The 27,816-nt window shown below is 42.5% G+C and overlaps 1 protein-coding gene across 1 annotated transcript; it reads left to right on the top strand.

The window, feature by feature from the left end:
• The first annotated feature begins 431 nt into the window (after positions 1-431).
• On the top strand, positions 432-27,356 carry LOC123076333 (uncharacterized). The gene is made up of 7 exons (XM_044498638.1): positions 432-672; positions 22,334-22,721; positions 22,823-23,029; positions 25,017-25,521; positions 26,343-26,522; positions 26,633-26,696; positions 27,095-27,356. The coding sequence occupies exons 1-5, from the start codon at positions 432-434 to the stop codon at positions 26,445-26,447; spliced, it is 1,446 nt and encodes a 481-aa protein (XP_044354573.1). The 3' UTR covers positions 26,448-26,522; positions 26,633-26,696; positions 27,095-27,356.
• Positions 27,357-27,816: the final 460 nt, after the last annotated feature.

The following is a 27,816-nucleotide window of genomic DNA, read 5'->3' as shown; positions in this document are numbered from 1 at the left end:
AGAGCAAGCAAGAGGCGGAGATCTTCAACGATCTGCCCCTCTTTGACGTGGACATTCTGAACAACTTCATCGACGAGTGGTTTGATGACCAGAGCATCAGCATTGATGATCTTCAGCTGCCTGTGGACATCAGCGTCACCTTCCACGGAGCCATTGCTAATGAGTTGGCTCTGGCTCAGAAGATTGTTGAGCTGAAGAACAAAATTGATTATGAGAAGGCTCACTTCAAGAAGAGCATGGCCAAGCTCAGCGTGGTAGATGTTCAAACCTTCAAGAAAATGCTGCATGACCTCAAGGAAGAGTTTCACTAGAAGCGTGAAGAAGCTAAAGGCTCACGAGAGCGCATGAAATACTTTGCAAAGAAATGCGTCCAGGACCACAATGAAGCTGAAAAGCGCAAAGCTCTTGGGCGTCCTGGCATCGACCCCAGAATGGCTGCCAAGCAGAAGAAGAAGTCTGATGTGACCCAAACTGAAGCATCAAGGCAGGAAGAACCACGCATTGTCTTTCCTGCCAGCATGATAGGCTCGAAGCCTATGGTCACCACAGCAGCTTTAGAGCTGAAGAAGACAAGGACAACTGAAGCCGAAGCCAGGAAACACAAGCACAAGGATGCTTGTGATGATGCCCCATCCACGAAGAAGCTGAAGACAAAGTATTCAAAGAAAGCGCGTGATGCTGCCTCCGAGCCCCTCAATGTTGAACACATTTATGTTGCACTTCCATCTTCAAACAACCAAGAGCGTCATTTGGTGATCCATGAGCCTGCTTCCACAGAGGCTCATGAAGATGAAGAAGTTCCAGCTGTTGACCCCATCACAGCTGAAGACATTGGTCATGAAGACAATGTTGATGATGATGAAGTCCTTCCTCAGCTCGAGCCCCAGTCGGTATCATCGCCTGCTCCAACGAGCAGTGAACTAATCAGCGTTGGTCGTCCATTGACGCCAATTGCTCAGGATGACTCATGGGTCGATCACCCTCAACAAGACACCCCCATTCATGATGAGACACTCAGAACACCACCACCTCAAGTCACCACTCCGGTACTTGACGACGACAACTACATGGTGCAGACCACTCCATCACCACAGGCATCGCCTGCTTTGCGCAGGCTTCGCAAAGGCCCTAGGCCACAGGTCACCATGTCGAGCATTCCGGAAGGGGAAGCGCAACAAAACTCAGTAGCACGTCAAGTGTTTCCTGAAGCCACCCCTACTACGTATGTCTCTGAGTCTAAAGCTAAAGCTTCTGAAGACATTCCGGCTGCATCAGCCGATGAAGATCAAGAAACAAGAGAAGAAGAAAGAGTTGCCACACCCCCTGCTACTGATCCAGTCATTCTCGAGGAGAATGTGATCGTGCCCGACCCTCCTATTATTGAAGAAATGGAGGTTGAAAACACTAAGGCTGCCACAAACAATACCACTGACGCCACTAACAATGTCATGGCTGAAGACAATGTGGAGCCTGAAGCTAATGTGGTGCCTGAAGCTCAGGTACAACCTGAAGCCACTGTGAATGCTGAAGCCGTTGTTCCACCTCCAAGGCCTCACTCTATTGAACAGGCCTATGATCGTGGCCAGCTTGTCACAGTGAGATGGCCCATTATGGTTCCTCCCACAGCTCCTGGACAACAGTACGAATACCATGTTGAGCAGAGGCCTTAGGTTCAGAAGCCAAAGCCCAGGCTGCCAAGGCTTCCAGGTGCTGCCACATCACCAGGATCATTTAGTGTGAGCAGCTTCAGGGCACACAATACCTTCTTTAACAGTGCCAAGAATCCATACTCGAAGCCAAAGATCTCTTCCGATCGATTCTGGAGCTATCAACAGCGCAGCTATTACTCCTGCATTCTATACAATCAAGAGTGAATCTTTCCTCACATGCGTCTTGATTGTGAAGCTATTTCTAGGCTGCCCTGTCTTGAAGAAGAACTGGACTGCTTTAGAGATGCTGGCCTTCTGCAGTTTGTAACTGATAAAGAGCACTGGAATGAAGAGCTTCTGCTGCAGTTCTATGCCACACTTCACATTCTTGGCTACAATAGGGATCCGAAGACATGGATCCTTGAGTGGATGACAGGAGATGTGCACCATGAAGCCAAAGCTCAAGACATCATTGAGCTTACTTCCCTGCCCACTCCAGGTGAATTGTATGAGCCTGGTTGTCAGCTTCACAATAATGAACTGCAGAGTACCTTTCAGAGGCCAGGACCCAATATGAGTCAGATGCTCAGTATGATGAAGCCATTGCCTCAAGATGCTGAATATCCCAAGGAATTCTTCGTCAAAGACCTTGAGTACTTGCCCCGCACAGTTTATCATATTCCGAGGCGTACTCTATGGCCAGTCAAGGGATATTCATCTGAAGCCAAACTTGAAGGAACCATGAAGACTTTGGTATTCTATATTGTCAATGGAATCGGATTCAATACCCAGGATTTCTTCATCAGACAACTTGCTGCATCTGGAATTGATCTGTTTGGCTTGAAGTTTTATGCTCCATGGGTGATGCGCCTGATCAAACTCCATTCTTTTATTGACTATCAGCCCTCAGCACGCAACCATCTTGTTTTTCTGCCTGAGGTTGATCTGTCCGTTGAACCCATCTACCCTGAGCCTGCCAAGGAGCCTCTATATCTTCATAATGTTGATCGTCAAAGCTTCACAACCAATAGAAGGAATTCATGTTCCCAATGCTGCAACTACTGCTTATCCTCTGGCTGGCAATATGCGTGTGCCACATCGTGCCAACACTGAAGCCACTTCTAGTACAATCGCCCAAAGGCCTCGGAAGCGTTCTCGTGTACTCAATGACCGAGAGCTTCTTGTGGCCTTACATCAGAAGCAGGACAAGCACCATGACTGGCTAAAGCGTCAGATGCATAGTATCTTGGTAGACGTCAATCACATCAGAAACTTGGCCACCAAGAATTCGTTCGTTGCCCATGAAGCCTGTCGGCGGTCCTGGAAGAGTCTCACACTACTATGCCCTGAAGAAGATCTTCGCGAAGATGGCTTCACTAAGGGTTTCAAATTTCATTCTAGACCTCCAGGCAATGCAAGCTGGTGTCGCACTCCATCCACTGAAGATTCTGACCGTTCATCTTTGGCTGCAACTGTTGTTGCGAGGGTCGTCGATAAAGAAGACGAAGCCACTTCACCAACCATGGCTGCACTGCATCTCGACAATGTGTCAGGCCCTTCTGCACCACCAAACTCCAACGTCGACCCTGCTCCATCATCTGCTCCTTCTGGGAACGAGTAGATGCTCTATGTCTTCAAACCTTTTTGGTCATTACTAACAAAAGGGGGAGAAGCATGTGAGTTGATAGTCTTCAAGCGGGTCCTTATGGGTGGTTGCATTATTTTTGCCAAGTATTTACAACTCTCATCTTTTGATACATTTGGTTCTTTGGGTTGTAGCACTTAAACTCGATGGCCGTCTGCTACTTTTTCTGCCACTTTGTGATGCGATGATAAATTCCGCAGACGTCCATTTTTCATTATGCATGTCATTATCTTCGTTATATCTTTATATGCATGATGAATTGTCTTCATAAGTTGAAGAGGATCTCCACAAAGTAAAACATGCCATGTGCATTTGCATTCAAAAGCAAACTACTTATATGCACATCTTCAGGGGGGGCCTTTTGCTACTTATGAAGACAATGCCTTAATCCTTAAACTTTCACATACTTTTATCCCCGTTGAAAACTTCAACCAGTTTGTCATCAATCACCAAAAAGGGGGAGATTGTAAGTGCATCCAGTGCCACCCCTAGTTGGTTTTGGAGTATTGACGACAAACTTGGTTGAGGGACTAATGTGTTTGCGAGAATTGCAGGATAACATAGGTAGTAGTCCCACATTGATTCGGTTTACCTACCAGAGATGACCCCTAAAAATGTGTGAAGACATTGAAGACAATGGTGGTCTGTGAAGATATTCACAACGAAGATTATGACTTGAGAAGACATTGAAGTGAAGACTATGGAGTGCGAAGACATAGTTGTTTTGTAGTTTCCTTTTCTTCTTTGTTGAGTCATAGGAACCACCATACTGTTAAGTGGGGTCCAAGTGAACAAAGTCAGAGTGACTGATGTGATCCTCAACCAAATCCTATGTCTTCGAGCGAAGACAATGAGAGCAAATCTTATCCAGAGCTGGATGAGTCAGCCTTACTTGCAGCCCAATTCAAGCTGCCGCGTGTGTTTGAAATCTGACCGTTGGACACGTGTCAGTTCCTTAGTGACCCAGGGTTATTTCGGACAAATCAGGTCGGGTTGACTCCTGGCTATAAATAGCCCACCCCTACACCATAAATTGGTGGCTGCTCAGAGTTAGTGCACGGCTTTTGTCGTTTGAGAGCAACCCACCTTCTAAGCTTTTGAGAGAGAGATCCTTGCGAGGACAAAGCCCAAAACACCCAGAGCCAAAGAGTGTTAGGCATCACTGAAGTCTTTCTGTCTGCGTGATCTGAAGACTTGTTACACTTGAGGACTGTGAACCCTCCAGCCGGTTAGGCGTCGCGTTCTGAGCATCCAAGAGTCATTGTGGATTGTCGGTCAACAAAGTCTGTGAAGGTTTGGAAGTCTACCTTGATGACTTACCAGAGTGATTGGGCGAGGACTAAGTGTCCTTAGCTCAAGCGGAATAAGGTGAGGATGCGGTCTTCTGAGATGAATCTCAGCCTCCCTAACCAGACGTACAGTTGTCATAGCAACTGGAACTGGTCCAACAAATCCTTGTCCTCACCAAGCAACTGGTTCTATCCTTTACCTCTCTTTATATACAGTTTGTCTTCATGAAGTCATTGCTTTCCTGTCTGATCTGATTGTCTTCATTGAGTGAAAACTGTTGTTGTTTGGCTTCGTACTATCTTCCATCCCAATCCATACTACTTAGCTGCTAATAGTCTTCGTGCTTTCTCTACATTGCTTACTCGACTATGGCCTATCTAGTGTAGTCTACCTTCCGCTGCATATCAATAGGTTTATTTCTACTATTTGTCTTCAAAGCCACCGTGTTTTGAAGACTTTCATAAAAATCGCCTATTCACCCCCGCCCACTCTAGTTGATAACTAGCACTTTTAGGCATCAACATGCCGTGGTAAAAAAATTGGCCCATTCGGGGCAGGTTCGGGTATATGCTTCTTACAAACCAGAGCTTCTCACAACAAGCATGATGGTTTTGGTAGGGAACGTCCCACCTTTGGGGACGAAACGATATCCATTGCCTCTTATTGCTTTCAAAAAATTTCTCGTGTCAAGATAGAACAACAGGAGTGTTGTGTCAATTTTTGTGATTTTTTGGGGTTCGTTCGGACATTTTTATGCATTAACTGAGTTTTCAATGCATTTATGTGCATAATTCAAATTTGAACTACATGCACAAGCTCCAGTGCATATAAATTGGTTGAAAAGTCAAATCTGTGTCCTTGGGTGCATGCAAGAAATGGAATGAATTTCAAACACCAGGGCACCGTTGATTGCCGGCAAAATGTTGAGATACTTTGTTTCTAAATTCTAGTAAATCTAAAACTCGTCTGAAATTCATGAAACTTGGCATGCTATCATGGAAGGGCACCCGACATGCTGTGGTATTTTTTGTGTCATTTTGAGAGAAGGCGCACTCGAATAATGACAGCCAACAAAAGCATTTTGAAAAAATAGCTGCCACTTTAATATCTCAAACGTTTGTATAATTCAAACCGTGTGCGTTCGGTTAACCATTCACGTGACGCCATGTGTCTTGGTTTTAATGGCTATAGGAGGTGTCGTGTGGACAGCTTCTTGACTGAATGGGAGGCGTGCGAGCGCAGTCCGGTGCGCAGGCTCACCGGGAAGCATACAAGTTGTTCAATGCAGGATCTGTGCATCTCTTCAACACAAACGATTCTTATTACGGTATGCAAATTAAAGACAGACTTTGGCGCTAGCCAAGAGACACTGCGATTTGTCAAAATATGCACCTAAAAATCAATAGCACTGTCTTTTTTTCAACTAAAATTCAGTAATTAAGCATAGATTTCATTCATAGTAGAGATTAAGCAGTCGTCCTCACCGGGAAGCGAGACAGCCTTGGACCATCGCCCGCCTCGCTCCCACTGGTCTATATTAATGGCGCCGCCGAGCGGCCGCACCCCCCCATCCTCGCCACACACACAATTCCTCTCTCTCCGCCCGCATCCTCGACGCCGCTCTGAGTCCTCAAAGCCGTCAGTGTACGAGGATGCCGCCGAAGCGCCCCATCGGAGGGAGTGGCGATGCCGGGGCTGCTAAAGCACCGGAGCATGGCGTGAATATGGAGAAAGAGGTTTCCGTCCCCGCCGACGAGGTGGATGATACGTCTCCAACGTATCTATAATTTATGAAGTATTCATGCTATTATATTATCCTTCTAGGATGTTTTATATGCATTTATATGCTATTTTATATGATTTTTGGGACTAACCTATTAACCTAGAGCACAGTGCCAGTTTCTGTTTTTTCCTTGTTTTTGAGTTTTACATAAAAGGAATACCAAACGGAGTCCAATTGACGTGCCAATTTTTGATGATTTTTTATGGACCAAAGAAGGCTCCGGAGCAAAAGAGTTGGGACAGAAGAGTCCCGAGCTGTCCACGAGGGTGGAGGGCGCGCCCACCCCCCTGGGCATGGGCCCCTGCCTCGTGGACGACTCGGGAACCTCCTTGACGTGAGACCTACACCAAAAATTCCTATAAATACTGAAACCTCCAGAAAATAACCTAGATCGGGAGTTCCTCCGCCGCAAGCCTCTGTAGGCACAAAAAACCAATCGGGACCCTGTTCCGGCACCCTACCGGAGGGGGGATCCCTCACCGGTGGCCATCTTCATCATCCTAGCGCTCTCCATAACGAGGAGGGAGTAGTTCACCCTCGGGGCTGAGGGTATGTACCAGTAGCTATGTGTTTGATCTCTCTCTCTCTCTCTCGTGTCCTTGAGGTGGTACGATCTTGATGTATCGCGAGCGTTGCTATTATAGTTGGATCTTATGATGTTTCTCCCCCTCTACTCTCTTGTAATGGATTGAGTTTTCCCTTTGAAGTTATCTTATCGGATTGAGTCTTTAAGGATTTGAGAACACTTTATGTATGTCCTGCATGTGCTTATCTGTGGTGACAATGGGATATTCACGTGATCTACTTGATGTATGTTTTGGTGATCAACTTGCGGGTTCAGTGACCTTGTGAACTTATGCATAGGGGTTGGCACACGTTTTCGTCTTGACTCTCCGGTAGAAACTTTTGGGCACTCTTTGAAGTTCTTTGTGTTGGTTTGAATAGATGAATTTGAGATTGTGTGATGCATATCGTATAATCATGCCCGCGGATACTTGAGGTGACATTGGAGTATCTAGGTGACATTAGGGTTTTGGTTGATTTGTATCTTAAGGTGTTATTCTAGTATAAACTCTATGATAGATCGAACGGAAAGAATAGCTTCGTGTTATTTTACTACGGACTATTGAATAGATCGATTAGAAAGGATAACTTTGAGGTGGTTTCATACCCTACAATAATCTCTTCGTTTGTTCTCCGCTATTAGTGACTTTGGAGTGACTCTTTGTTGCATGTTGAGGGATAGTTATATGATCCAATTATGTTATTATTGTTGAGAGAACTTGCACTAGTGAAAGTATGAACCCTAGGCCTTGTTTCAACGCATTGCAATACCGTTTACGCTCACTTTTATCATTAGTTACCTTGCTGTTTTTATATTTTCAGATTACAAAAACCTATATCTACCATCCATATTGCACTTGTATCACCATCTCTTCGCCGAACTAGTGCACCTATACAATTTACCATTGTATTGGGTGTGTTGGGGACACAACAGGCTCTTTGTTATTTGGTTGCAGGGTTGCTTGAGAGGGACCATCTTCATCCTACGCCTCCCACAGATTGATAAAGCTTAGGTCATCCACTTGAGGGAAATTTGCTACTGTCCTACAAAACTCTGCACTTGGAGGCCCAACAACGTCTACAAGAAGAAGGTTGCGTAGTAGACATCAAGCTCTTTTCTGGCGCCGTTGCCGGGGAGGTGAGTGCTTGAAGGTATATCTTTAGATCTTGCAGTCGAATCTTTTAGTTTCTTGTTTTATCACTAGTTTATTTTATAAAATAAAACTACAAAAAAATGGAACTGAGGGTGCCTCATATGCTTCATCTTTTTAACGTCTTCCGATAAAATAAGGATTTCGATAATTGTGCTCAATTGCTAGAGGAAGAATGCATTAAAATGTTTGGCACTAAATTTTTGAATGATGAGCATGATTGCAATGTTGTTAGTATGAATTCCTTGAATACCCATAATGCTAATGATATGCAAAGCCACAAGCTTGGGGAAGCTATGTTTGATGAAGATGATATTTTTTGTCCTCCAAGTTTTGATGAGCAAATTTATTATGATGAAAGCATGCCTCCTATTTATGATGATTATTGTGATGACACGTATGCTATAAAGAATAAAGATAACCATGAAACTTGTCATCATGATTTTAATTTTCAATTGGATTATGCTTCACATGATAGTTATTTTGTTAAGTTTGCTCCCACTACTATTCATGAGAAGAAATTTGCTTATGTGGAGAGTAATAAAATTTCTATGCTTGTGCATCATGAAAATAATGCTTTATGTGCTGGTTATATTGTTGAATTCATTCATGATGCTACTGAAAATTATTATGAGGGAGGAACATATGCTTGTACGAATTGCAATAATATCAAGTTTCCCCTCTATGTGTTGAAAATCTTGAGGCTATGCTTGTTTTGTTTTCCTATGCTAGTTGATTCTTGTTCCCATAAGTTGTTTGCTCACAAAATCCCTATGCGTAGGAAGTGGGTTAGACTTAAATGTGCTAGTCATATTCTTCATGATGCTCTCTTTATGTTTCAATTCTTATCTTTTATGTGAGCATCATTGAAATCATCATGCCTAGCTAGGGGCGTTAAACGTTAGCGCTTGTTGGGAGGCAACCCAATTTTATTTTTGTTACTTGCTTTTTGTTCCTGTTTAGTAATGAATAAATCATCTAGCCTCTGGTTAGATGTGGTTTTATGTTTTTAGTGTTTGTGCCAAGTAAGACCTATAGGATCTTCTTGGATGATAATTATTTGATCTTGCTGAAAAAGACAGAAACTTTCTTCTCACGAAAACAATTGTTAAAAATCACTAGAAAGTGATAAAATACTAATTTCAATTGCAGTAGATCAATAATCAAATTATCTAGGTCGTCCTATTTTTTCAGATTTTTCTGAGTTCCATAAGTTTGCGTTTGATGCAGATTACTACAGACTGTTCTGTTTTTGACAGATTCTGTTTTCTATGTGTTGTTTGCTTATTTTGATAAATCTATGAGTAGTATCGGAGGGTATGAACCATAGAGAAGTTGGAATACAGTAGATTTACACCAATATGAATTTAGAATGAGTTCACAACAGTACATAAGTGGTGATTTATTTTCTTATACTAACGGAGCTTACGAGTTTTCTGTTAAGTTTTGTGTTGTGAAGTTTTCAAGTTTTGGGTAAAGATTCGATGGACTATGGAATAAGGAGTGGCAAGAGCCTAAGCTTGGGGATGACCAAGGCACCCCAAGGTAATATTCAAGGACAACCAAGAGCCTAAGCTTGGGGATGCCCCGGATGGCATCCCCTCCTTCGTCTTCGTTCATCGGTAACTTTACTTGGAGCTATATTTTTATTCACCACATGATATGTGTTTTGCTTGGAGCGTCATTTTCTTTTGTTAGTATTTGCTTGATGTTATTTAGAATAATGTTTTGCATCTCTAGTTTCAATAAAAATGTCAAGGATAGCCTTTACCATACTTATTTTGCAAGTATACATGTTGCTATTTCAAAACAGAAAGTTTACCGCTGTTGCAAAAATTCTCTAGAAAAGTCAGAATGTGATAAAATGTTGAAACTTTTTGCATAATAAGCTCTGATAAATTTTCTACAGTGTGGTAGAATTTCATAATGTTTGGAGTTAGGGAAGTATGATGAATCTTGCATTCTTTACAGACTGTACTGTTTTGGCAGATTGCTGTTATGTTTGCATAGTTTGCATATGTTTGCTTGTTTAATGATTCTATTTCAGGATAGGAGTATTAAATATGCAGAGACATTTAGTATGCAATGTTGAATAATAATTTTAGTGATTTGTTACAGTAGAAAATTATAAGGTTTTTGCATTGGTTTATACTAACTTATCTCACGAGTTCTTGTTGAGTTTGGTGTGGATGAAGCTTTCGAGATTTAGGAAGCCGTGATATAAAAGGAATTAAGGAGACGCAAAAGTTCAAGCTTGGGGGTGCCCAAGTCACCCCAAGATAATATTTCAAGAAGTCTCAAGCATCTAAGCTTGGGGATGCCCCGGTAGGCATCCCACCTTTCTTCTTCAACAATTATCGGTTAGTATCGGTTGAGCCTAAGTTTTTGCTTCTTCACATGATGAGTGATGTCCTTGAAGTGTCGTTTTATTTTGCTTTGCTTGCTGCTTTAATAAAATACATTAGATATGAAATTCTTAAATGAGAGGGAGTCTTCACATAGCTACATAATTATTTAACTACTCATTGATCTTCACTTATATCTTTTTGGACTAGTTTGTCATTTACTCGTGTGATTCACTTATATCCTATGAGTAAATGGTTGAATGATTTGAATGTCATAAATCTGAAATTATATATGTTTCATATGCCTTTCCCATGGGGAGTAATGCCTTCACATATAAGAATTAGAGGTGGTAAATTTTTCGAAGGTTAGCAAACATTGTATGGGTCACTTGAACAATTCATGAAAGAATATTGAAGGAAGAGAGATTTCACATATAAATATACTATCTTGGACATCTTCTATGATTGTGAGCCCCATTAATTATTTTCAAACCTGAGCAAATTAGTTGAAGTTGGACAAGGAAGACAACATAATGAGTTATGCTTGGGTATATTTGTATAGAAGTTATATTGTTATGGATCCTCTAACATGTGGTGCTTGCTATTTAGAATCCTTTGCTAGCCAAAATATCTGTACTAAGCGGGAATACTGCTTGTGCATCCAAAATCCTTGAACCAAGTTCCTTCCATGAGGGTCCACCATATCTACCTATATGCGGTATTTACCTGCCGTTCCAAGTAAATTTGCATGTGCCAAACTCTAAACCTTCAAATAATAATCTGTTTTGTATGCCCGAATCGCTCATGTAGCGACTAGGGGCTGTTAGTATCTTCCATGCTAGATGGGTTATTCTCACGATGAGTGGACTCCACTCATCATTCATGAGAAAATGGCTGGTAACTAGGATGCCCAGTCCTATGATCAAAATATCAAAAACAAATTCACAAATAATTTAAACAAACTCCCCCAGGATTGTTGAAAGTTGGACGGCACCCGTTGTTTCGGACAAGCCGTGGAGTGTGATTGTTGGTGGAGGGGGAGTAAAATCTTTACCTTTCTGTTTGGGAACCGCCTATAATGTATCTAGTATGGAAGATATTGGGAACTCTTGGTCGTTATGTTGACAGTGTAAGCATACCTCTCAAAATTATTTTCATCTCTGTTTTAGCTTCGAGCTCTAGCACCTCTGCAAATCCCTGCTTCCCTCTGCGAAGGGTCTATCTTTTACATTTATGCAAGAGTCAGTAGTATTCCTTCTCATTCCAACCTACTTTTAGTTGGCAAGCATCATGTGGTGGAGAAAGATCTAAGCATATATGGCCATTCAAATATATTTGATCATGAATTATTATTGTTGACAATTATCTATATGCTAAATAAGTTGGGAGGCGAAACATTAAGCCCCTATCTTTCTTTGTGTTCGATGGATGCTATTTGTTCTAAAAATATGCTTTGAGTGGTAGCAATCATGGAAGACTATATGATAGTTGAGTATGTGGGATTTGCTAAATCAAAGCTCTTACATAGACCCTTCCTGAAAATAAGATGAATTCCAAATGTTTGATGACTGAGAACGCGGTTTGTGAGTTTTCAAGAAAGTTTATGATCTATACTTTAACATGTGAATAGCTTGTTACTTGATCATGAGAAGCTTTATGATATGAGCTACTGTTATGACATATAATGATGCTAGCAAAGGTGATTGAAATTATCATTGATCAAACTTGTGCACCTGCTAGCATTCACACTTCATAAATTATTTCTTTTATCATTTACCTACTCGAGGACGAGCAGGAATTAAGCTTGGGGATGCTGATACGTCTCCAACGTATCTATAATTTATGAAGTATTCATGCTATTATATTATCCTTCTAGGATGTTTTATATGCATTTATATGCTATTTTATATGATTTTTGGGACTAACCTATTAACCTAGACCCCAGTGTCAGTTTCTGTTTTTTTCCTTGTTTTTGAGTTTTACACAAAAGGAATACCAAACGGAGTCCAATTGACGTGCCAATTTTTGATGATTTTTTATGGATCAAAAGAAGCCTCAGAGCAAAAGAGTTGGGCCAGAAGAGTCCCGAGCTGTCCATGAGGGTGGAGGGCGTGCCCACCCCCCTGGGCGTTGGGCCCCTGCCTCGTGGACGACTCGGGAACCTTCATGACATGAGACCTACGCCAAAAATTCCTATAAATACTGAAACCTCCAGAAAATAACCTAGATCGGGAGTTCCACCGCCGCAAGCCTCTGTAGCCACCAAAAACCAATCGGGACCCTGTTCCGGCACCCTGCCGGAGGGGGGATCCCTCACCGGTGGCCATCTTCATCATCCCGGCGCTCTCCATGACGAGGAGGGGGTAGTTCACCCTCGGGGCTGAGGGTATGTACCAGTAGCTATGTGTTTGATCTCTCTCTCTCTCGTGTTCTTGAGGTGGTACGATCTTGATGTATCGCGAGCTTTGCTATTATAGTTGGATCTTATGATGTTTCTCCCCCTCTACTCTCTTGTAATGGATTGAGTTTTCCCTTTGAAGTTATCTTATCGGATTGAGTCTTTAAGGATTTGAGAACACTTTATGTGTGTCTTGCATGTGCTTATCTGTGGTGACAATGGGATATTCACGTGATCTACTTGATGTATGTTTTGGTGATCAACTTGCGGGTTCAGTGACCTTGTGAACTTATGCATAGGGGTTGGCACACGTTTTCGTCTTGACTCTCCGGTAGAAACTTTGGGGCACTCTTTGAAGTTCTTTGTGTTGGTTTGAATAGATGAATCTGAGATTGTGTGATGCATATCGTATAATCATGCCCGCGGATACTTGAGGTGACATTGGAGTATCTAGGTGACATTAGGGTTTTGGTTGATTTGTATCTTAAGGTGTTATTCTAGTATGAACTCTATGATAGATCGAACGAAAAGAATAGCTTCATGTTATTTTACTACGGACTCTTGAATAGATCGATTAGAAAGGATAACTTTGAGGTGGTTTCGTACCCTACAATAATCTCTTCGTTTGTTCTCCGCTATTAGTGACTTTGGAGTGACTCTTTGTTGCATGTTGAGGGATAGTTATATGATCCAATTATGTTATTATTGTTGAGAGAACTTGCATTAGTGAAAGTATGAACCCTAGGCCTTGTTTCAACGCATTGCAATACCGTTTACGCTCACTTTTATCATTAGTTACCTTGTTGTTTTTATATTTTCAGATTACAAAAACCTATATCTACCATCCATATTGCACTTGTATCACCATCTGTTCGCCGAACTAGTGCACCTATACAATTTATCATTGTATTGGGTGTGTTGGGGACACAAGAGACTCTTTGTTATTTGGTTGCAGGGTTGCTTGAGAGAGACCATCTTCATCCTACGCCTCCCACGAATTGATAAACCTTAGGTCATCCACTTGAGGGAAATTTGCTACTGTCCTATAAACCTCTGCACTTGGAGGCCCAACAACGTCTACAAGAAGAAGGTTGCGTAGTAGACATCAGTGGAGAACGAGGGTGCCAACAAGCGGAGGCGGGTCGAGAAAGAATCGCAAGCGACTCCAGCAGGCCTAGACTTCATCAACAACCTCCCCGATGATATGATTATAGTCATCATATCCTTCCTCCTAATCAAATATCGGGTGAGAACAACCGCCCTTTCCCGGTGGTGGCGCACCCTATGGCTCCGCACCCCTGTCGACCTCCTCGACGCCCACAAGCTCTGCCATGGCTATCGCCAAAGCTTGGATGCGTTCTCCCAGATCCTCGGCGGTCACGATGGCCCAATCAAAGGCCTTATCATGGGCAAGTTCCATTCCAATGGCAAGGACCGAGCCAAGCTTGACGAGTGGTTCCGATCCCGCGCCATAGATCAGCTCGAGAAGCTAAGTTATAATGATGGGCTTATGTGCTTGCTGCCAACGTCCGCACCCCGCTTGGCGCCCACGCTGCACCTCGCCAAGTTCATGAACTACCATTTCCTCCCCCCTTAATGACGCGCCCGCTCTTTTTCTACCACGACTGAAGCACCTCGAGCTCGTCGCCGTTCGCATCCCAAAGGATGACATGGAGCGCCTGCTCCACGGCTGTACTGCACTCGAGTTCCTTCGTCTTCAGGCGATGAATTGGCCGAGTACCTTGGACATCACCTCCAGGACTCTCCGGACTATTTATGTGCGTTGCTGGTGCTGCAACGAGTGATCACAAAAGGTGTACCACAATATGGTCATCCAGGACACACCTTCACTTGAGAGATTACTTGTAGTTGATCAACAAGGTCCAACAAGAATCAATGTCATTTCTGCGCCGAAATTGAAAGTGGTGGGCTACTCGTCTGTCTTCAACTTTCAGGTACAACAGTCACCTTATATACCTCTTCTTCTTGATATCAACGTTATTTCTAGTTTTGAACATGTATGTTCGTCTGTCATCCAGCGAAGCTTCACCCAGACTCTGGGCACAGTGAAGGTCTTGGCACTAGAATCTGTCGGCCCCAACCTGGACCAAGTTGTCAGTTGCCTGAGATGCTTTCTGTGCCTGAAGAAGCTGTATATCGAGGTGATGTTCCTTTTCCCAAGTTTACAATGACAATGTACTACGATTTCTGAAGGAATTTTGGAGGATTTTAGGACATACACCCCCACCCCATATTGGTTGCTTCATTCATATGGTTACAATCGTCCATAAGCATTTCTCCTTTGGATTCATCTGTACTAGTTTTCTTAGGGAATTTTCCATCCAATCCAACCTCTTATGAAGAAGGCTACATGTTTCTACTCCCTCCGTCCCATAATGTAAGACATTTTTAACACTAGTGTAGTGTCGAAAATGTCTTACATTATGGGATGGAGGGAGTAGATTGTAATCAAATGCCCTTGTTAATCATGCCAGATCGAAGATGGCACGTTGGTGCATTTTACAAATCATGCAAACCAAATGGGCGTGTAGCAGTATTCAAAACTGCATGTAGGCACTAACACGTTCTCTTCTTTTGCAGTGCATATTAGGCCCGGAGGTGGATGATGCTTATAACGACAATCACATTGAATGCCTGGATCTGCATCTCTCAAATATTACTTTGAACTCCTACCGAGGGACACCACCGGAGATTACACTCGCCAGGTTCTTTCTTGCCAGAGCAAAGGTGCTGAGGGTACTGAGGTTGAACACGCATTTGATTAGGAAAGATCAATGGTTTGATTATCAGAGCCGGCTGGTACTGTGGAATGGAAGTGCCTCCAAAAATGCCGAACTTCGTATTGGTAGAGCATATGGCAAAGCAATTGGAAGTTATTGTGTCAAACCCATACATGACTTGTCAGCGGCTGATCCCTTTATAGAAATGACGCAGCTTGCAATGTTTCAATTTGGGCGTTAATCTTTGAATTTGAACCTTGCAATATTTATGGTATTTGTTATATTGAACCGTTTCTGTTCTCTTGTCTCAACGCAAACAGTTCATCGGGTGAACCGCATGTCGTACATCGCACACACCTTGATCTCGCTGACCATTTCTTTTGTGTTGCCTAATCACAAATAGTTCATCCGAGTGAATTGTATGCTGTACATAACACACACCTTGATCTGGCTGACCGTTTCTTTTGTGTTGCCTACTCACAAACAGTTCATCCGAGTGAACCGTATGCTGTACATCGCACACACCTTCATCTGGTGGCCCGTTTCTTTTGTTACTCCTCATTGAAAATGGTTAATTTAACTGAATCGTATGCCCTGAATCGCACATGCAACTAAAATCTGAATTGTGTTTGATGCATCCGTCATCGCAAATGTTTTGCGCCTTTTTTGACGGTTTTTACACCACCGTTTGCGATTGTGGCATCGCACACAGTTTCATCGAACGGTCTCTGATCGTAGTGTCGCGTTAGCAGCATCCTGCAGTAGTGAGCCCGGACCAATGGGAAATTCCCACGTGTAAAATTCTGATTGGCCGAAGGAAACACGTGTCAGCTCGTCAGTGGGTCAGATAGGCGCCTATGATATGTCGACTCGTGCGATGGCCCACCACTGACCCATTTAGCTTACAAAGGCCGGCCCGTTTGACTTGGTCAAAAGTTAGCGGGCTGGCCCATGGAAAGAATGCTAACGGTCTCTTCGCAAATAGCCCATTTTATGGCCCTGTAACTCGCGGCCCGTTAGGGCCACCCGAAATCGGCCCAACAACGTCATGTGGGCCGTCGAATATAACACCAGCCCGTTTCACTTTCGGCCCATGTATGGCCCATGACGTCTTTCGGGCCATATGATGCCTTCGTATCTTTAGGCCCTTTAGAGGCCCACGGTGACTCTAGCCCATAATGAACAGTAAATTTCTTTGTACCCATTAACGGCCCATGATTCACATGGGCCGTTTCCAGCCCGTGTTAGCTTTCGGCCTACTGACGGCCCATACGTTCTTGGGCTCCTTTCCGGCCCTCGATTACTTCCTGCCCGTTACTGGCCTGTTCCCCTAATGGGCCAAATTCGGCCTGTGGCAAGAGTCGGCCCATTTCTGGCATGTTAACCCGTTGCGCAGTTTCCAGCCCGTCCTATATTCTGGCCCATTAATGACCCGTTATGCCTGTGACAGAATTAAGCCTTTGCTGTCCTCCGACCTGTTAACGGCCCGTTACCGTGCTGGGCCGATTCCAAATGCGCCCGTTTACGGTCCATGTAGACCCATTTATCTGACGGCCCGAGGCCCACCGATTCTAAGGCCCTGTTGGAGGCCCATTTATCGATGGCCCGTAGGAGGCCCATGGATCCTACGGCCCGTAGCAGCGTCAAGGTTACCACGGTCCGTATATGGCCACTACAAGAAATATGTCAACTAGTGACCTTCTGTCAGTGACCCTAGAATAATTTGTCATAAATCTACGACCATTTGAGACCAATTGGCCAAAAGCTGTTCGGGGGGCTCCAAACCCTATACTATAATGACCGTTTTTGTTAGAAAGGTCGTAATTTCCTTACACGAAATGGTCATAAAGCAGACAACACTGATCCGCTGCCTTATTTCTAGCTGGCCATGACCAATATAGATGGTCATAACCTTGTAAGTTGTGGTGGATTGCTATGACTAGGCGCCACCACATCAGTTTTGCCTATGTGTCATGTCCATGTGTTAATTTTTGCCCTAGGTTGTGAAGCAACCTATATTTCTGTTAGTCCCAAAATTCCAAAAAAATTCTCATAAATTCTTTGGATCATATCTTCGTCAAATATGTCAAAAACCTTTCTCGCCTAGTTAAAATATAATTCAACAATATTCATTTTCCTATTCTGTTCAGAGCAACACTTTGTGAAGGAAGTGCTATTTTTATATTCTTGATTGCCCTCAAAATTTTTGGGCACTCTTTCCTATCCAAATCATTGCCTCATGAAAAAATTCAGCTCCATTTGCCTAGTAAATGTTCCTCGGCAAATTTCCAAAGTTTTTGTTCAACTAGAAGCTTTGTGAAGGAAGTACTAGCTATGCACATCCAAATGGCATGAAATTTATACAGTGCCTTCATCTTCCCAAATTATCACCCTCCTCCAAATTGAAGCTCAATCAAATCATCTATGTGAGCCCAGCTTCAATTTTTATTTTCTATCTAGATTGGCACATTGCAAAGCAAGTGCAATCTATACCACTCCTATTGCTCTCGAACTTTTTGGTCAATCTTCCATATACAAATCATTGCCACATGCCAATATTCGGCTCTATTTTCCTAGCAAATCTTCCTTGGCAAATTTCCAAAGTTTCTATTCACCTGGAAGCTTTGTGAAGGAAGTACAAGATAGGAATATCCTAATGAGTTGAATTTTTGCCACATATTCTATATGCCAAATACATATCTCTACACAAAATTTTAGCTCTATCTAACAATCCATGTAAGCTCGCCATCAAATCTTCGTTTTTGGTAATATTTTTAGTTTGTGAAGCAACTACATTTTATATTGCTTTATAATTTCTGCCAAATTTTCGGGACATAACCCTGACCATATAAACTCCCTACACCAAATTTTAGCACAATCCAATCATCTATGTAAGACCAGCTTCAATTTCTATTTTCTGTCCAGATTGGCACAATGCAAAGCAAGTGTTATCTAGACACCTCCTATTGTTCTCAAACTTCTTGTACCATCTTACATATCCAGATCATTGCCACATTCAAATATTCAACTCCATTTGCCTATTAAATCTTCCTCAACAAATTTCCAAAGTTTCTATACAGAGAGAAGCTTTGTGAAGGAAGTACAAGCTAGGATTATCCAAATGGTATAAACATTTTACAGTGCTTTCCTATGCCCAAATGACCATACTCCACAAAATTTTAACTCAATCCATTTATCCATTTGAGCCCAGCTTCAACATCCATATTTCTGCCCGATGTGGTACTTTGCAAAGCAAGTGCCATCCAAACTCCTCCATTTGAGCTGAAAATTTGCCAAGACAGTCTCCCTAGTAGATGATCATACTCAGCCAAAACTCAGGCCCATTGGCCATGTGCATTTCCCGTACCGCTAATCAAACACTTGGCTGCCAATTCATGTTTGAGCATAGTTCGGTCTCCTCCTGAGATTCTTCTGTTGCCATTTTCTTCCTAGAACCTATCTGGGGAGTTACCAACCCACTAGACATGCCTAGGCCTAGGGGTGGGCACAGTAAACCGAAAACCAAAAAACCAAACCGAATCGAACCGTATTAACCGATATGTCGGTTAATTCGGTGGTTTGGTTTTTGGTTCGGTGGGAAATTTTAAGGTTGTTCGGTGTTTGGTTTGTGTTCAGTTTTCAATGCCCAGAAACCGAATAGACTGAACAAACCGAAGTGTAGGATGCCCTGTGTAATACCATGTTCACTCCATCATGCGGAGGTATCTCCAAAAGGTACTTAGGCGGGGACGGAGGGAGTACTAGTGTATCATTTAGTGCATGAGCTGCTCAGTTTAGAGGCATCAGACGTATTCTTCCATATATAATACATGGCACATGCCATGTGATTTTTCCACTTAATTATGTTCACTAGTTTGCTTGACTGAATAATGTATTGCCTAATGTTAAAGTTGCATGCTCTTGTGACTATTTTATGCTTTCTATACAAATGCGAATCAACGCTCATGAATCATTACACTTATACTGACAGTGCATGTATTTTGGTTTTTCAGTTAACCGAAGAAACCGAACCGATATATTATGGTTAATATGGTTCGGTTTATTAATTTTGTGTGATTGTTTCGGTTTCCATTTCTTCAAAACCGAAATTATTAAAAACCGAACAAACCGAACCGTATTAACCATATAAACCGAACGCCCAGTCCTACCTAGGCCACTCAGAACGCATGGCAACGCCATGGTCACGCGGTGACCATGCAACGGGCATGCGAGTTTACGCGCTTTGGAGTTGGGGCCCTGGGCCACCATCCAAACATCGATGTATCGCCACCAAACCATGTATTTCTGCTTAAATAGATACTTATGTAACTAGAAATGATTTTTGTAAAAAATAAAGAGCAAACTATAAGGCAGCTGCAGTTCAAATTTGACCCGCTTCCTACCGAATCGGCGGAAATTTGTCTTTTTCACGAGAGGTTGATCAAAACTTTCGAAATCTAACCATTTTGTCAATTGTGCATTAAATATGTTCTAGTATTTTATAAAATTGATTTGGTCCAAATTTGCAACAAATATATGGTAGGTCCTTCACAAAAAAACTCATTTTGGGCACTCGAAAAATGAAAATTGATTTTTTGTCCAAAGAAAACGAAAACTCCCTTAGGCAACATTGTTCGCCATTCCAATATGCACCCTTGTGCACAATATGACATCATTTGAACAAACTATGCCATGAATAGGGCCATAAGATTGACCATTTGGCTTGAAAGCCATTGATCTCCACACATGATAGCTCGTTTCTGAGAGCACTTTTTTTAAAAGAATTGCCGTATTACAAGTTTATTATTTTTCCTGGTAACTTGGTCACATTATAATGACACAATGCGAAGGTTTTCCAATTTTTTGAATTTTTTTTGAATTTTTTATGCTCGTTTCAAAATGCGATCAAAACGGCGGGAATGACCGTTCCTAGCTAGTGGTTGAATCTTGAATTTTTTTGGTGTTTCTCTGATTAAATAGATACTTTTGTACCTAGAAATGATTTTTGGAAAAAATAAATAGCAAACTATGAGGCAGCCGCAGTTCAAATTTGACGTGCTTCCAACTAAAACGACGGAAATTTGTCTTTTTTACCAGAGGTGGATCCAAACTTTTTACACCCAACCATTTGGTCAATTGTGCATTAAATATGGCCTAGTATTTTATAAAAATGATTTGGTCCAATTCTACAACAATTATTTGATAGGTTCTTCACAAAAAACCTCATTTGGGGCACTCGAAAAATGGAAAATGATTTTTTCATCCAAAGAAAATAAAAAATTCCTTAGGCAACATTGTTTTCCATTCCAATATGCACCCTTGTGCACAATATGAGATCATTTGAACAAACTATGCCATGAATGTGGCCATAAGATTGATCATTTGGCTTGAAAGCCATTAATCTCCACACATGATAGCTCGTTTCTGAGAACACTTTTTAAAAGAATTGCCGTATTACAAGTTTATTATTTTTCCTGGTATCTTGGTCACATATAATGACACAATGCGAAGGTTTCCCAATTTTTTGAATTTTTTATGCCCGTTTCAAAATGCGGTCGAAACGATGGGCTTGACCGTTCCTAGCTAGTTGTTGAATCTTGGAAACATTTTGATGTTTCTCTGATTAAATAGATAGTTCTAGAAATGTTTTTTGGAAAAAATAAAGAGCAAACTATGAGGCAGCTACAGTTCAAATTTGACCCGCTTCCAGCTGAACCGGCGGAAATTTGTCTTTTTCACGAGAGGTGGATCAAAACTTTTGATACCCAACCATTTGGTCAATTGTGCATTAAACATGACCTAGTATTTTATAAAATTGTTTTGGTCCATTTTTACAACATTTATTTGATAGTTCCTTCACAAAAAACCTCATTTCGGGCACTCAAAAAATGGAAAATGAATTTTCCGTGCAAAGAAAATGAAAACTCCCTTAGGCAACATTGTTTGGAATTCCAAAATGCACCCTTGTGCACAATATGAGATCATTTGAACAAACTATGCCATGAATGTGGCCATAAGATTGATCATTTGGCTTGAAAGCCATGAATGTGCACGCATGATAGCTCATTTCTGAGAACACTTTTTAAAAATAATTGCCGTATTACAAGTTTATTATTTTTCATGGAAATTTGGTCACATATGATGACACAATGCGAGGTTTTTTCAAATTTTTCAATTTTTTAATTCTTTATGCCAATTTCAAAACGCGGTTAAAACCATGGGCATAACCGTTCGTAGCTACGGGTGGAATTTTACAAAACTCATAGTGTTTTGTGATGAAATATGTACATGTGTAGCTAAAAATGATTTTTGGAAAAAACAATGAGCAAACTATGAAATTGTTGTAGTTCAAATTTGACCCAGTTCCTTCTGATTTGGTACAAGTTGGTTTAAATGGCCAAAAAAGGCTAGAACGATCGGAAATGCATACAAGTTGGTTATCATCCATAAAATATGGTACAACTTGAGTGAAACTTTTAGTGGTTCCATTTTGCTAAATATCATTGGTAGTTGCTTCGTAAACCCTTTTGTTTTTAGCACTTAGAGACTACTCTCTCTGTCCCATAATATAAAAACGTTTTTGACACTACTCTAGTGTTAAAAGCGTTCTTATATTATGGGACGGAGGTAGTATATTTAAAATTACACCGTAGTCTCCAACCAATCAGGACGTCTCCCCCGGATCATCCTACCGTGGGTGATCTGAACCGTCCGATCGTCCCGGATCCAACGGCAGACTTGACCCCCTCACCGTCTCACCCAACTAGCTAGCCCTAACACAACCCGCACCACTCGTCCTCTTGTCCCCCTCTCTCCTACGCACCCACAGCCGCCGCCCTCTCCCTCCCTCAGATCTCGATCCGCCGCCGCCCCCAAACCCACCCCCCCGTCGACGACCCTCACCGTAGACGTGGTGCTGTGGCGCCGAGGCCGGGCCGACCTGAGCGCCCTACTCTTAGCGACCGTCGTCGCCTCCTGGATCCTATTCCACGGCGCCTCCGGATACACGGCCGTGTCACTGGCCGCCGACGTGCTCCTCCTCCTCCTGGTCGTGCTGTACACGTGGTCCAGGGCCGCGCGCCTCCTCGGCCACCTCGCGCCTTCGTGGCCCTCATCGTCATCACCTCGCTCCAGATCCACCACCACCACCTCAAGGCAAGGAAGGCCCCCGCACCACCTTCCCTTTCCATTTTTAGCTCCCCTGCCGAACGATGGACTGACTGACACTGGAGCCCCGCTCTCTGTTCCTCCGTCAGGTGGATCTCGGCAGGTCCGACTACGCCGAGGCCATGGCCAGGCAGCAGCAGCGGGAGGGGGACGGCGGCAAGGGGAAGGCGGCGGCCCGCTGGAACTGGAACCGGAGGACCAGCGCCGAGGGCCTGCCGCACGGGATCGTCCAGACCAGCTCCGACATGTTCCTCCGCCCGCTCTGGGACCCCGCCGCCAAGCGCGCCATCCCCAAGGTCCGCTCCCCCCTTATTATCCCGGCGCTCATTTCTCACGGCGACGCCAAATTTGAGCTTTTACTAGTGTAGCGACCAGGTTAGTGAAGCCGGCCAATGCTCTGAATCAGGTGCTTACAGCAGGCAGGCGCCTGTGAGTGTTAATGATGTATGTACACTTTAGTTCCACCGCGTAATTACAGAGTACTGTTCAAACGAGAGTAGTAGTCCATTGCCGTGTGTGTTGTGGCTCAGAAATAGACCTGTTCGGGTGCTACTTTCCACATCAAAATAGACCTGTAATTCTGTTTGTCTTGGTAAAAAGCAATTCCACATCAAAATTTGGGATGTGTTACTCCCTGCTCCTGTATTCTATTAGCACCAAGTCTGCCTTGCCTGTGTATTATATACTTTATTCTTCTTGCTGGAGTACTAGAAGAGTAGTGCTATCTTGCTGCTGGTGTTACTCCATGGACTACTCACTGTTAATTTATTCTGAGTGGCCATAATTCCCTTCCTAGCAGCACCACAGAGTACCACCTGCTCTCTTGTCTCACCCATAACAACAATTTACTAGCAGTATGTCTCTTGGGTACTATCTAGGTCCCTTCTACTACTACACCTAGTTACTTGTGTGTATCCTATTACTTACTAGTTAGTAGACATGTGTAGTAGTACTGTACTATATTCTTCTTGTTCAACTACTACAATAGTACTTGTAGCAGTGGTGTCTTACTGCCAGTGACAGTTTATCGAGTTTATTAACTCCAAATGAAGTGAACTGGGCATAATTCTATAGATGCGGTACATAGTGCTATCTGTTACCTTGCCTCACCAACAAAATGTACTAATATGTGTCTTGTGACATGCTAGGTCGATTCTACGCCTTCGAGAAACCTGTAGTACTTGTATCTCTGCATGTTTGAGCACTCGAGGAGTACTTCAAAATGGAGTAGCTTAATTCACTGAATTTGGTTCACTAGTTGATTCACTGAGAAGATTCAGTAATGAGTTGAAAATGTGATGATTTAGCTCACTTTCTTAATGTGATGCTGCTGCTGTACTCCATAAATTACTGAACATTTGTTAAAACTCCAAAAAATACAGTATTTGCTGCTGGCCTATTAGTGTTAGCAGTATTTGCTGCTGGAGTATTCAGAGATTCAGTTTCCTACTCCAAATTTTGCATGTTTTTTATGTGAAACGCTTATGCATGACTAAGTGTTAAGTTGATACAATTTTGAGTCTGCACTTCTGTACGTTTTTGATGTGAAACACTTATGCATGACTAAGTGTTAAGTTGATACAATTTCTTTGGTAGACAAGCATGGAAATATGTATTAACTTTCCTGAAAGTAGACAAGCATGACAATTCTGATTTCTTTTGTAGTCAATTCTGTTCAACTGATTTCTGAATATTTCTGATGTGAAACCATATCTAGATCAGCAGGACTTTGCATGACTAAATGCTGGTCGGTGATGATATCTGCATTCGTACTGTTTTATGTAGTTATCTGAATTGCATGTTTATTTGGATCCATTAGACCTTTTCACAATTAACTTAAGTTCGGATTTTCATGTTTATTGTCACAACCTTCCGGGAAGGCATGAGTGATCTTGCATGCCCATTGATGCGTACATGTTGTCAGTTGGACCATCTTCTTTAGCTTTCTGATGTGAAATCATATCTTAACCCTTAGAACTTTGCATGATTAGTAGATCGATGGTGATATCTGCATGCATATTGACTTTACTGTTGTTCTCCGGCGGAAATTTCCCCCTTATGTAATGAGTTCATCTTGCATTGCATCTACCCGTGAATGAGAATTGTACATACTATAATTTTCAGTTTTAACTAGGCTGAAATGTGCATGTTTTATCTTCTCAGCATTGTTGTTCTTATTTACTTGCAAGTTTTTACTATGCAAGGTTCAGTCATGCCATCTTTGCTTGTACTGCATGTTAATGTCATCAAAATGCTCACACCAAGTTTGTGAACTGTGGCCAGGTACCAGAGGCTGACCAGGTACTCCATTGACATCTCTAGCTCCCACATGTCGCCCCTAGGCTGGAGTGCCCTCTCGTGGGCGATCGGCATCCTCCTGGTGGCGCCGCTCCTCACCCAGGTTGCGCACCACCTTGACCGTGGCCAGTACCAGTCGCTCATCCTCATCGCTGTGATGTCGTTCGGCTCCTTCGGCCTGCTCACTGGCTTTATCAAAACGGTCTGGGTGTTCCTGTTCTACATCCTCTTCATCACTGCATCCATCATCATTGTTGAGGCGGTGCACACCCGCAACCTCGGGCTGGTGATCCGCGGCCTCGCCACTCATGACTCGGGCAAGCACCTTGTCCTGCGCCGCGCGCTGCTGCTAGCCAGCTCAGCCTCTACTGCACCGCCATCAGCGGCATCAGCGCTGCCCTCATGGCTGCATTCATGTACCACATGCCGAGGCGCACTGACTAGATCACCGGCCTCTGGGTCGTTTCCATCTCCAATGGCAGAGCTGAAGGTATATAATTCTTGTCTGGCTGTTCTGTCCTATTATCAAATCAACACACATAATGTGGATGTTTCATGTGAGCATCATGTGTTGTGGTTCTATTAAACAATGATACAGTAACAGAATATAATATCTTCAATGCAAATTATGGTACTTGTAGCAAAACAGTTTGAAACAACAGCTGTACAGTACATTATAACAAGAGTAAGGTTGAATCAAACAGAAAAGGGAACAGTTTCGAGTTTAAAAGTTAAAACATTCACAAGATACCCAAATCCTAGGTTCAAAAGGCATAATTCAGAAATTTGCATCAGGCCACTCTATAATAAGAGTTGGGGTACCATAATTTGATAATAGGAGTGTCCTTGTCCTGGGCCTATGCTATATTTTGACTCCTATGTTTGTTCTTCTAGCCTCCTAGTTTATTTTGTTACTAGGTTTTCTTTAGTTATCACTAGGAGATGTGATAGTGAATAGTTAATATCCTCACACAACAAGGAAACTGTATCTTACCAACATAATTTTGTTGTGTGGTTCACTCTAATCAGGAAGTTTGTTATGCTTGTTTACTCTGTTATCATAATCCTCAGAATAGCCAAGTAGTGAATCCCCAAAGTTGTAATAAACTATCTCAGAAATGGTTAATTATCAGCTTGTTACAGGCTAACACAGATATTTTACAGTGGCCTGGTCTTCAGTGAACAGATGTTTGGTTGATCTCATTTTGTTGTGTGTTACTGTCTTCCTTGTATTTTGTTTCCAAGATCATGATTGGGAGGAATTGTATGGTCCTCCTTTAATTACCTCCTTTGTTTTGCATTTGCATCCAGGTTCTTGCACATCAGAAGTTATCCAGGCACTTCCTTTTCTTAAAAAGGCATATGGCAGTGCTATGCAGAAGGTTCTCCATGTTGGCCCAGATAGTTGTACAGTAATTTCTAACTTGTTGAAAGAAGGGAAGGAAGCATGGGGAGTGGAGCCTTATGATTTGGAGGATGCTGCTCGTGCTGGTAATCGCCTTTCACCCACCGCTTCCCCTCGCAGGAACGCTGATCCAGCTGTTTCAGATTCTAGATGCTGACAACGCTTCTGTTGCTGCTTGTTTGTTTGTTTGCTGCAGGGAGTGATTATTCTGATCATCTATTTCAACAGCGGCTTAGGGGTGTTGCAAACTCTTAGCTTCGGTACGCGTTTTGTGTGTGCGCATGTGTCTAATTGATGTTTTACATTGCAAAGTGGCTGACAAAACAAGCAACTGTGACCTGGAACATCTCAGTTTCTTGTTCTTTGCTCTGCTTTCATGTAGCAACTTAGTACTGAATTTGAGAGTATGGGTGCTGGTAGCATCACCTGCTGTTCTTGATCAACTTGCTGGTACCAATTGTTATGTGCTGCATTGTGCAGTGATGATTTTGCGCTGATATGAACTTACAACAATATTACATTGTTGTGTTTTCTGCATGTTGTCATATCACTAGTTCCATGCTGCCTTCACATTTGAGTGTATTACTTGATTTTGTTTTTATCCTTGTATTAATTGTTGTATTGTAGACTTAAAATTGTGATGGTTCCTCTTTTATAGAAGCTCAAGTGTGAAGCAAGTGTGATGCCATGAAGTGTGAAGCCAAGTGTGAAGACGTGAAGTCCAACTCAGTGAAGAGTAGCATATTGTAGCATATCTGTTTTGTAAAGATTGTAATAGATTTATTTAGTGGTATATTTGATGAATTTTATGTGTTCTTAGTTCTATTTGAAATATTGATTATATATGTGATTTGAGAACTTGTGAAATGGAAACCTGACCATTGGGCCCACTTATGAAAATAATCTGTCAAATTTGTACATTCTGACATGTGGGACCAATTTGAAAGATGAACATGACAAGGGGGACCCATCTAACTAGTGGGACCAGATTGAATATATAAGGGCCGTAAATGGAAAATCAATGGACTAAAATGCCATGACCAAGAAACTAAAAAGGCCGAATTGTTGGGCTCGGTCCACGTAGCTAGAGAAAATTAATAGAAAAATATATATTAAAAAGGCTGAATTATTGGCTCGGCCCATGTAAAACACCGAATTGGACCGGGCTGAATCTTGTCAACGACCTTTTCAATTGGTCGCAATTTTGCCACGTCAGCTTGCCACGTCGGATCCGACGTGGCCTGGGCAGAGAGCTAGCGACTAAACAGAAGGTCATAGGATCAACGACCTTTTGTTTTGGTCGTGGAATTTCACGACCTTCTCACAGAGAAGGTCGTTAATTTCATTTTACGACTGCCAGCTTTTGACCTTCTGTTTTTG

The sequence above is a fragment of the Triticum aestivum genome, chromosome 3D, assembly GCF_018294505.1.
Source record: "Triticum aestivum cultivar Chinese Spring chromosome 3D, IWGSC CS RefSeq v2.1, whole genome shotgun sequence".
NCBI classification, from domain to species: domain Eukaryota; kingdom Viridiplantae; phylum Streptophyta; class Magnoliopsida; order Poales; family Poaceae; genus Triticum; species Triticum aestivum.
The sequence above is the reverse complement of the archived record's forward strand: the minus strand, read 5'-3'. Positions and strand labels throughout refer to the sequence as shown.

Coding starts and splice junctions, on each gene's coding strand:
- LOC123076333 (XM_044498638.1), top strand. CDS start 432: ATGGCTGCCAAGCAGAAGAAGAAGTCTGATGTGACCCAAACTGAAGCA. Junction 22,722..22,822: donor TCCACCACCACCACCTCAAG/GCAAGGAAGGCC, acceptor TTCCTCCGTCAG/GTGGATCTCGGCAGGTCCGA. Junction 25,522..26,342: donor CTCCAATGGCAGAGCTGAAG/GTATATAATTCT, acceptor ATTTGCATCCAG/GTTCTTGCACATCAGAAGTT.